This window comes from Oncorhynchus gorbuscha, linkage group LG10, assembly GCF_021184085.1.
Source record: "Oncorhynchus gorbuscha isolate QuinsamMale2020 ecotype Even-year linkage group LG10, OgorEven_v1.0, whole genome shotgun sequence".
Taxonomy (NCBI): Eukaryota; Metazoa; Chordata; class Actinopteri; order Salmoniformes; family Salmonidae; genus Oncorhynchus; species Oncorhynchus gorbuscha.
The window spans coordinates 89,786,958-89,799,282 of NC_060182.1; the positions used below are offsets into that span (position 1 = coordinate 89,786,958).

Consider the following 12,325-nt stretch of genomic DNA (forward strand, 5'->3'; position numbering starts at 1 on the left):
GAACCACCCAATTGATCCGTTTCAAAAGAACCAGGATGAACAGGTTTGTGTTCATTAGGGACAATTTTTGTAAAAATCTTTACCAACGGAGAATGAAAAAGGATAATTTCATATTGGAAATGGATAAACACTTCCTGTTCCAGTCTGTTTATCTTCATTTGATGCCTAAAGAACATGATAATGGTGTTGGGCGTATGCAGTAGCACCTCCAGTCCAGGGGAGGGTGCTGGTGGTGAGAGCAGAGCGGTCAGAATACGGGGCACTCCTGGTGAAGCTGAAGGGAGAAGAAGCAAGGCGTCGCCGAGGCCTTGCCAGCGTGTTGCTATGGCTCTGTAAGCTGTAAACTCTACTGCTGCTCAGGACCAGGTCCCGTGTTCATAAAGCACCGCAGAATGGGAGTGCTGATCTGGGATCAGTTCCACCTGTCCATGGCATCTTAGTTATCATGATCTAAAAATCCTAGATCAGTACTCCTATTCTGAGGCACTTTATAAAAATGAGCTTAGGCCCCCTCCCCTTCCTCGCTGTTTGAAGGGGCATCTTCAGTTCCATCCCTCCAAGCATCTAGGAGTCCTCATCCTGGTCCTCACGGTTGCCCACCACCCTTTTCGCAGCACCTCCTCTGGACGAATAACCCCTCGGGAGACGCAAGAATCTCCTCCTCCTCCAGACATCGTCCTGTTCTCCATCTTCATCGTCCTCATCATCCTCTTCTCCGTCCGCCTCCTGCTCCTCCTCCAGCTGCTGAATCAGCCTGGCTTGTTCCATTGTCTGTTTCTCTGGAATGGGAGAATAGAGACTATATGACTAACAGGACAATAAAGACTATGAATAACAGGACAATAAAGACTATGACTAACAGGACAATAAAGACTAAGAATAACAGACAATAAAGACAAGAATAACAGGACAATAAAGACAAGAATAACAGGACAATAAAGACTATATAACAGGAATAACAGGACAATAAAGACTATATGAATAACAGGACAATAAGAATAAAGAATAAAGACTATATGAATAACAGGACAATAAAGACAAGAATAACAGGACAATAAAGACCACAAGAATAACAGGACAATAAAGACTACATGAATAACAGGACAATAAGAATAACAGGACATGAATAATAGAAGACTATATGAATAACAGGACAATAAAGACCACAAGAATAACAGGACAATAAAGACAGGACACAAGAATAACAGGACAATAAAGACCACAAGAATAACAGGACAATAAAGGACAAGAATAACAGACTATATGAATAACAGGACAATAAAGACTACATGAATAACAGGACAAGAATAACAGGACAATAAAGACTACATGAATAACAGGACAATAAGAATAACAGGACAATAAGAATAAAGGACTAAAGACTATGAATAACAGGACAATAAGAATAACAGGACAATAAAGACATGAATAACAGGACAAGAATAACAGGACAATAAAGACAGGACACAAGAATAACAGGACAATAAAGACTATATGAATAACAGGACAATAAAGACTACAAGAATAACAGGACAATAAAGACTATATGAATAACAGGACAATAAAGACTACATGAATAAAGACATGAATACAATATGAATAACAGGACAATAAAGACTATATGAACAACAGGACAATAAGAATAAGACAATAAAGACTATATGAATAACAGGACAATAAAGATAACAGGACAATGTATGAATAACAGACAATAAAGACATGAATAACAGGACAATGAATAACAGGACAATAAGAATAACAGGACAATAAAGACTATATGAATAACAGGTCAATAAGAATAACAGGACAATAAAGACCACAAGAATAACAGGACAATAAAGACCACAAGAATAACAGGACAATAAAGACTATATGAATAACAGGACAATAAAGACTACATGAATAACAGGACTATATGAATAAAGACAATAAAGACTACAAGAATAACAGGACAATAAAGACTATATGAATAACAGAATAAAGACTATATGAATAACAGGGACAATATGAATAACAGGACAATAAAGACCACAAGAATAACAGGACAATAAAGACTATATGAATAACAGGACAATAAAGACTACATGAATAACAGGACAATATGAATAACATAACAGGAATAAAGGACAATATGAATAACAATAAAGGACAATAAAGACTACAAGAATAACAGGACAATAAAGAATAACAGGACACAAGAATAACAGGACAATGAATAAAACTATAAAGACTACAAGAATAACAGGACAATAAGAATAACAGGACAATAAAGACCACAAGAATAACAGGACAATAACAGGACTATATGAATAACAGGACAATAAAGACTACAAGAATAACAGGACAATAAAGACTACATGAATAACAGGACAATAAAGACTACATGAATAACAGGACAATAAAGACTGAATAACAGGACATGAATAACAGGACAATAAGGACAATACATGAATAACAGGACAATAAAGACCACAAGAATAACAGGACAATAAGAATAACAGGACAATAAAGACCACAAGAATAACAGGACAATAAAGACTATATGAATAACAGGACAATAAAGACTACATGAATAACAGGACAATAATGAATAACAGACAATAAAGACATGAATAACAGGACTAAAGACTACATGAATAACAGGACAATAAGAATAACAGGACAATAAAGACAGGACAATAAAGACAAGAATAACAGGACAATAAAGACCACAAGAATAACAGGACAATAAAGACTATATGAATAACAGGACAATAAAGACTACATGAATAACAGGACAATATGAATAACAGGACAATGAAGACTACAAGAATAACAGGACAATAAAGACCACAAGAATAACAGGACAATATAAAAACTATATGAATAACAGGACAATAAGAATAACAGGACAATAAAGACCACAAGAATAACAGGACAATAAAGACTATATGAATAACAGGACAATAAGAATAACAGGACAATAAGAATAACAGGACAATAAAGACTATATGAATAACAGGACAATATGAATAACAGGACAATAAAGACTACAAGAATAACAGGACAATAAAGACCACAAGAATAGCAGGACAATAAAAACTATATGAATAACAGGACAATAAGAATAACAGGACAATAAAGACCACAAGAATAACAGGACAATAAGAATAACAGGACAATAAAGACTATATGAATAACAGGACAATAAAGACTATATGAATAACAGGACAATAAAGACTATATGAATAACAGGACAATAAAAACTATATGAATAACAGGACAATAAGAATAACAGGACAATAAGAATAACAGGACAATAAAGACTATAAGAATAACAGGACAATAAGAATAACAGGACAATAAGAATAACAGGACAATAAAGACTATATGAATAACAGGACAATATGAATAACAGGACAATAAAGACTATATGAATAACAGGACAATAAGAATAACAGGACAATAAAGACTATATGAATAACAGGACAATATGAATAACAGGACAATAAAGACCACAAGAATAGCAGGACAATAAAAACTATATGAATAACAGGACAATAAAGACCACAAGAATAACAGGACAATAAGAATAACAGGACAATAAAGACCACAAGAATAACAGGACAATAAAGACCACATGAATAACAGGACAATAAAGACTACATGAATAACAGGACAATAAAGACTACATGAATAACAGGACAATAAAGACTACATGAATAACAGGACAATAAAGACTACATGAATAACAGGACAATAAAGACTACATGAATAACAGGACAATAAAGACTACATGAATAACAGGACAATAAAGACTACATGAATAACAGGACAATAAAGACTACATGAATAACAGGACAATAAGAATAACAGGACAATAATAATAACAGGACAATAAGAATAACAGGACAATAAAGACTACATGAATAACAGGACAATAAGAATAACAGGACAATAAGAATAACAGGACAATAAGAATAACAGGACAATAAGAATAACAGGACAATAAGAATAACAGGACAATAAAGACAATAAGAATAACAGGACAATAAGAATAACAGGACAATAAGAATAACAGGACAATAAAGACCACATGAATAGCAGGACAATAAGAATAACAGGACAATAAAGACTACATGAATAGCAGGACAATAAAGACTATATGAATAACAGGACAATAACAAAGTCATTATATTACATGCTGCACCCTTCCAGACCCATATCAAACATCTCCAATCGAAAATCAAATCAAGAATCGGCTTTATATTCCGCAACAAAGCCTCCTTCACTCACGCTGCCAAGCTTACCCTAGTAAAACTGTCTATCCTACCGATCCTCGACGTCATCTACAAAATTGCTTCCAACACTCTACTCAGCAAACTGGATGCAGTTTATCACAGTGCCATCCGTTTTGTCACTAAAGCACCTTATACTACCCACCACTGCGACTTGTATGCTCTAGTCGGCTGGCCCTCGCTACATATTCGTCGCCAGACCCACTGGCTTCAGGTCATCTACAAGGCCATGCTAGGCAAAGCTCCGCCTTATCTCAGCTCACTGGTCACGATGGCAACACCCATCCGTAGCACGCGCTCCAGCAGGTGTATCTCATTGATCATTCCTAAAGCCAACACCTCATTCGGCCGCCTTTCGTTCCAGTACTCTGCTGCCTGTGACTGGAACGAATTGCAAAAATCGCTGAAGTTGGAGACTTTTATCTCCCTCACCAACTTCAAACATCAGCTAGCTGAGCAGCTAACCGATCGCTGCAGCTGTACATAATCTATTGGTAAATAGCACACCCATTTTCACCTACCTCATCCCCACAGTTATTTATTTACTTTTCTGCTCTTTTGCACACCAATATCTCTACCTGTACATGATCATCTGATCATTTATCACTCCAGTGTTAATCTGCAATATTGTAATTATTCGCCTACCTCCTCATGAATTTTGCACACATTGTATATAGACTCCCCTTTTTTTCTCTGTGTTATTGACTTGTTAATTGTTTACTCCATGTGTAACTCTGTGTTGTCTATTCACACTGCTATGCTTTATCTTGGCCAGGTCGCAGTTGCAAATGAGAACCTGTTCTCAACTAGCCTACCTGGTTAAATAAAGGTGAAAAAAAAAAAATAATAACACAGTGCTACACAACACAGTGCTACACAACACAGTGCTACACAGCACATAACACAGTGCTACATAACACAGTGCTACACAACACAGTGCTACACAGCACATAACACAGTGCTACACAACACAGTGCTACACAACACAGTGCTACACAACACAGTGCTACACAGCACAGCGCTACACAGCGCTACACAGCGCTACACAGCGCTACACAGCACACAACACAGTGCTACACAGCACACAACACAGTGCTACACAGCACACAACACAGTGCTACACAGCACACAACACAGTGCTACACAGCACACAACACAGTGCTACACAGCACACAACACAGTGCTACACAACACAGTGCTACACAACACAGTGCTACACAACACAGTGCACAGTGCTACACAGCACACAACACAGTGCTACACAGCACACAACACAGTGCTACACAACACAGTGCTACACAACACAGTGCTACACAACACAGTGCTACATAACACAGTGCTACATAACACAGTGCTACACAGCACATTTCACAAAGTTACATTTGCATGGACGTGGATTCTCTGTCATCTCATACTCACTCTGGTAGTAGTTTGGGGAGTTAAATCGTCGCGATGGGAAGACAAAATCTGCAATGAACACCAGTATCTGGAAGAGAAGGCACAAGAGAAGTTGTCTCAGTTGGTGAGGAGAGCAGATGTTACTGTAAAATATTGGGATCTCTCTATTTCTTTGCCTCCAGTAACTTCCACAGCCTGTCATTTTTCCAACAAAATACAAAATGAGATGCATTTGCTCCATTGTTTACATGTGTCTTGGTGGTCCACTATGTGAGGGCACGCACATAATACTAAATAATAACAACACTTTATGTGACCGGAAGCCTTTCAGGACACCTTACATTAAAAAGTACATCAAAATCAAAAGTGTAAGATAAATCAAATCCTAGTTCAATTCAAATCAAACAAAGACACATCACACAGAGATTGAATATCAAGGAGTATGACTAACGTACCAGTCCCAGGACTAGGCCAGAGAAGAGAGTGGCCAGTCCAAAGATGACATATGAGCCCCACACTGGAATCGCCAAATGCTCTATCAGGTAGTTATGGCAACGCTGGAGGGGAGAGAACAAGTAGTCAACTGTCAATTTTTTACAAACAAGCGAAGGATTAAAAATATGCTTGAAATGAAAACTGAGATGACTGCATTAAAAGATAAATAGAGTAACTACAATATAGACTATATACACTGAGTGTACAAAACATTAAGGACATCTGTTTTTTCTGTGACATAGACTGACCAAGTGAAAGGTTTGATCCCGTATTGATGTCACCTGTTAAATCCACTTCAAATCAGTGTAGATGAAGGGGAGGAGACAGGTTAATTAATGATTTTTAAGCCTTGAGACAATTGAGACGTTTATTCATTTAGATGGTGAATGGGCAGGACAAAACATGTAAGTGTCTTTGAACGGGGTGGGGCGGCAGGTGCCTTTGAACGGGGTGGGGCGGCAGGTGCCTTTGAACGGGGTGGGGCGGCAGGTGCCTTTGAACGGGGTGGGGCGGCAGGTGCCTTTGAACGGGGTGGGGCGGCCGGTGCCTTTGAACGGGGTGGGGCAGCAGGTGTCTGAACAGGGTGGAGAAGCAGGTGTCTGATCAGGGTGGGGCAGTAGGTGTCTGATCAGGGTATGGCAGCAGGTGTCTGATCCGGGTGGAGAAGCAGGTGTCTTTGATCGGGGTGTGGCAGCAGGTGTCTTTGATCGGGGTGGGGCAGCAGGTGTCTTTGATCAGGGTGGGGCAGCAGGTGTCTTTGATCGGGGTGGGGCAGCAGGTGTCTGATCAGGGTGGGGCGGCAGGTGCCTTTGAACGGGGTGGGGCGGCAGGTGTCTCTGATCAGGGCATGGTAGTAGATGCCAGACGCACCGGTTTATGTCAAGAACTGCAAAGCTGCTGTTTTTTTTCTTTCACACTCAACAGTTTCCTGTGTGTATCAAGAATGGTCCACCACCCAAAGGACATCCAGCCAACTTGACACATATGTGGGAAGCATTGGAGTCAACATGGGCCAGCATGTTGGACGCTTTCAACACCATGTAGTGTCCATGCTCCCAACGAATTGAGGCTGTTCTGAGGGCAAAGGTTAAGGTGAGATTTGAATGGAGAAACCTGATCTGAGAGCAGCACTGCGTTTCTTTCCATTCTATCAGTATCAACACATGCCTCAACGACACACGTATGGAACCTTCGCTCTGCATGATGTTATGGGAAATATGGTACATCTTTGGCGTTGTAGGAAAGATGCATCGTTAAAAAAACAACACTCTGTAAGCCCAAATTCCATCGCTATCGGGAAACCGGGCCCTGGTCAAAGTTCAAACTACATAGGGAGCCATTTGGGATGCAGCCGGTGTTTGTGTGGTGTTGGTGTTGGTGTCTGACAGCTCACAGAAGTGAAGGCAAAAGCGAAGGCAAAAGCAGCACTCACCCGAATGAACATTGACAGCTTGAAGAGAGCAGACATTGTGTTCATCCTTCAGGGGGAGAAAAGGGAGAAATACCTTTTAGACATTTTAAATTTAGATAATTTAAGAATTACCAGCTAACCTGGTTAAAGTGTCAAAGTATCATGGTCCAAACACACCAAGAAAGTTGTGAAGACGGTACGACAACACATTTTCCCCCTGAGGAGAATGAAAAGTTGTCATCGTCGGCCCCAGATCTGCACCATTGAGAGCATCCTGACCGGTTGCATCACCGCCTGGTATGGCAACTGCTCGGCATCCGACTGTAAGGCGCTACAGAGGGTAGTGCGTACGGCCAGTACATTACTGGGAACAAGCATCCTGCCATCCAGGCCCCAAATACTAGGCAGTGTCAGAGGAAGGCCCCAAAAAATTGCCAAAGACTCAGGTCACCCAAGTCGTAGACTTCACTCTACTACCGCACGGAAAGCGGTACCGGAGCACCAAGTCTAGGTCTAAAAGACTCCTTAACAACTTCTACCCCCAAACCATAAGACTGCTGAACAACTGATCAAGTCGCCACCCGGACTATTGCCCCCGCCCCTTGTTATTACACTGCTGCAACTCGCTGTGTATTATCTATGCAGTTACTTTACCCCTAGCTACATGTACAAATGACCTCTAACCTGTACCTCCGCACATTGATTTGGTACTGGTACCCCTGTATATAGCCTCATTATTGTTATTTTATTGTGTTACTTTATTTAGTAAATATTTTCTTAAATCCGTTTTCTTAAACTGCATTGTTGGTTAAGGGCTTGCGAGTAAGCATTTCACTATAAGGTCTACACCTGTTGTATTCAGAGCATGTGACAAATAAAATGTGATTTGAAGTGTCGGAGTGGCTGACAGGCACCCTATTCCTTATATTCCTACTTTTGACTAGGGCTCTGATGAAAAGTATTGCACTATGCAGGGAATAGGGTGCCATTTGGGGTATACAGACTTGGGTGTGTTTCTTGGATGTTTAAACACAAAACTAAGAGGCTGAGTAACTAGTGTAGCGTTTGGATATGTCCTGTTGTCCTGAAGTGTAGCGTTTGGATATGTCCTGAAGTGTAGCATTTGGATATGCCCTGAAGTGTAGCGTTTGGATATGTCCTGAAGTGTAGCGTTTGGATATGTCCTGAAGTGTAGCGTTTGGATATGTCCTGAAGTGTAGCGTTTGGATATGTCCTGTTGTCCTGAAGTGTAGCGTTTGGATATGTCCTGTTGTCCTGAAGTGTAGCGTTTGGATATGTCCTGAAGTGTAGTGTTTGGATATGTCCTGAAGTGTAGTGTTTGGATATGTCCTGAAGTGTAGTGTTTGGATATGTCCTGTTGTCCTGAAGTGTAGTGTTTGGATATGTCCTGTTGTCCTGAAGTGTAGTGTTTGGATATGTCCTGTTGTCCTGAAGTGTAGTGTTTGGATATGTCCTGTTGTCCTGAAGTGTAGTGTTTGGATATGTCCTGTTGTCCTGAAGTGTAGTGTTTGGATATGTCCTGTTGTCCTGAAGTGTAGTGTTTGGATATGTCCTGTTGTCCTGAAGTGTAGTGTTTGGATATGTCCTGTTGTCCTGAAGTGTAGTGTTTGGATATGTCCTGTTGTCCTCAAGCATAGCATTTGGATATGTTTTCATTTATTTTTAATTTCACCTTTATTTAACCAGGTAAGCTAGTTGAGAACAAGTTCTCATTTGCAACTGCGACCTGGCCAAGATAAAGCATAGCAGTTCGACACATACAACAACACAGAGTTACACATGGAATAAACAAAACATACAGTCAATAATACAGCTGGGTTTCTGTACAGCACTTTGAGATATCAGCTGATGTACGAAGGGCTATATAAATACATTTGACTTGATTTGGTTCTTAAAGCTAGTGAGGGAGATGGGAATCTCCAGCTTCAGTGATGTTTGCAGTTCGGTGTGATAAGAAGAATGTGCTTGGTTAGGAGTAAAAACAGGTTGTGGTTTTAGAGACGACTACACATGGAAGTGGACTGCAGCTATTTATTCACTGTTATCTACTTCTTTAAAACATACTGGCTACATTCAGACTCAAGTCACTACATGTTGTAAAGCAGGGACGGTTAACTGGTGATCCACAGGCCCCTTTTGTAGGGCCACGCATAAAAAACACACACATATATACATAGATAGAGATATATATATATATCTTATATATATATCTTAAGAGGCCTGGCTGAGGGTAAAATGTCACAAATATCCCAACTTCAATTCATAATTTCTCAACAATCCTTTTAGACAGAAGGGTAAATAAACATCTTTCCTTCAAAAGGACCTTTTCATGCATTACATTTCAGTATTTTTTCCCCCTCCAGTTTCACACATTAAGGCCCCGTATTGAGAGGAGACTCACATCAATCACTCACTCAATCAATCAATCAATTATGAATCCACTCACATGAAGGAAGATGGTCCAAACCAGGAAGACACGGGCTCAATGCCCTGCCACTTCTTCTCATCAATAAAGCTTAGCAAGTCATCTTTGGTGCGAGCCCCCTGGTACCTCCTGAACACACCATCCTTACAGCTGACACACACACACACACACACACACACACACACACACACACACACACACACACACACACACACACACACACACACACACACACACACACACACACACACACACACACACACACGGTGTCATCATAGAGATCTATCACAATTAAAGCCAAATTAAGAAGCCAATATTGTGGCATTACACACAACAAAGCAACAGTTAGATTATTTGCCCATTGTGCCACTAAGCAATAATAGGGTCATATATTTACAGTTCTTCTACCATTGACAGACAACGTTTTATAGCAACATATAAGGCTAGTGTCTAAACTGAGTCTAGAATCATAACAGTAGCAACAACAACAAAAAGAACATGCTAGAAAGACACTTCCTCTTCCTGACAAAGTCTGAAGCTAAAGTATATAACAGCATCTCACATTACAGTGAGGGTTACTGGTTAAAATGTGGTTGTAAGATTATCACATTTCCTGATTAGTCTATGATGGGATGATGGGTGGTGGTTGAGTTTTGTTGGCCTGCGTCTGTGAGAGGAACAGGATGTGAGACAATTGCTTGAGGCACTAGAGAGATAACTTACTGGTAGATGGTCGGAAGTGAAGTGATGATGAATCGCCCACTCAAACCTAAGGCGTGGGTGGGGGGGGGAGAGAGCAGAATGTTAGTGAATATGACTAAATATCTCTCTGAATGAGTCCAACATCATCTTGTTCTTGACTGATATTATACAAAGGGTCTACAAAAACACGATAGACCTAACAAATTATATCAAATGGTAATAGTGGGCTATAGCTGGATCAGATTACATGCGTAGTCTCAACTACAAAACATAGTGGACCTCTCCCCTTCTCATTCCTCTGAAAGCAGTAGGGTGCAGCTGGCCCAAGAGACAGTGATCTTTGGTCTGTTTAGCATTTTACCCACTAAAGGTTAAGGTTTGGAGAAGCTAGGATGATCTGTACCATGGGAAACTTCACGAAACGTGAGAAGGGGAATTATTCATAGGCAGTCAGGAAGCCAGGGAGATATACATCACGTACCAGGCTGTTCAGTAACGTCCACCTTCGCTATGTTGACGCCCATGTCCTCACCCCAGTCGGCAAACTCATTCCACACCGGCTGGAGCTGTTGGCACGCCGGACACCACGGGGCAAAACTGCCGGGGACAAGTGAGGTGGGGCCAAACATTGGCATGACAATAACATTAAACGTTAGATACCGTTTTTCAACAACAGCAATATCTGACACGGCTATCCAAGAATTCAATGGCAGCATGTTATGAGTGACAGGTCAACATGTCTTCACTACACCATGCAAATAACATTAGCTACCTAACAAAAACACTCAGTAGTCCAGCAGCCTAGCTCTATCTATCCAACTCCACCATGCCATGGTCTGTCACATCGTTTGAGATTAATCTGAAAGCGTTGATTTTTAGATTGTTAGTTGCAAACCTATGAAACAATGTAACGTTAGCAAGCTATCTAAGATAAGAAACTATAGCCAGGTGTGGCGTGGTAATCAACAAGTGCCGATTCGAGACTAGAGAACGACCTATTGCAAAGTAACGTTAGCTGAATGTAATTGCCAGCCTAACTAAGCAGTTAGTTTTACCATGCTTGCTACCTAGCTAGATGGACTTACAATTCAATCATCCATTCCCCTGCCAAGATGTCTTCCCAGTTTCCGTCCGTGATCTCTTTGAGGCTGCTCGGTTTGGCCGAGGATGGATGCGACGTCAGGTAAATAAGCAAAACGAGTGAACATGTCAAGAGACTCGATTTTGATCGCCAAGGTAAAGAAGAAGATAACATAGCGTCGCCAATTTTGTGATCCAGCAAAGGCGCCATGTTTAGGTCAACTAATCTACCGTTTCTACTTCCGTTTACCTGAAACCGCCCTTCTCAGCAGTTTTTTAAACTGTAAAATATACTGCTCACATTGACAGCTCTCTAATGTCACAGAAAAACACACAATGGGTGGTATTTTATTTTCTAGTTTAGCAATTTAGCAATGCAAAATATGTGTTTATTGCATCTTCTGTTGCGGCTTTTGGCACGCAAATTAAATGTACCATTCAAGACCGCAACGTTTTGAAATAATCCGTTTCTGCTTTATGTTTACCAACAGAAAGTGGTACTGTGACCCATAAAGT

General features: G+C 40.5%; 1 protein-coding gene across 1 annotated transcript; it reads right to left on the minus strand.

Moving 5' to 3' along the window:
• Positions 1-564: 564 nt before the first annotated feature.
• Positions 565-12,069, minus strand: LOC124046977 (thioredoxin-related transmembrane protein 1-like). Its single transcript, XM_046367727.1, has 8 exons — positions 11,815-12,069; positions 11,211-11,326; positions 10,751-10,796; positions 10,049-10,177; positions 7,603-7,648; positions 6,131-6,232; positions 5,697-5,763; positions 565-779 (listed from the first exon to the last, which is right to left on the minus strand). The coding sequence occupies exons 1-8, from the start codon at positions 12,018-12,020 to the stop codon at positions 565-567; spliced, it is 927 nt and encodes a 308-aa protein (XP_046223683.1). The 5' UTR covers positions 12,021-12,069.
• Between the last annotated feature and the right edge of the window lie 256 nt (positions 12,070-12,325).

Bases quoted from the DNA above. Each gene is read 5' to 3' on its own strand.
- LOC124046977 (XM_046367727.1), bottom strand. From the start codon at position 12,020: ATGGCGCCTTTGCTGGATCACAAAATTGGCGACGCTATGTTATCTTCT. The intron at 6,233-7,602 runs GTGAGTGCTGCT...TCTCCCCTCCAG, and splicing joins AGCTGTCAATGTTCATTCGG to CGTTGCCATAACTACCTGAT. The intron at 780-5,696 runs GTGAGTATGAGA...CTCCCATTCCAG, and splicing joins CTCCCCAAACTACTACCAGA to AGAAACAGACAATGGAACAA.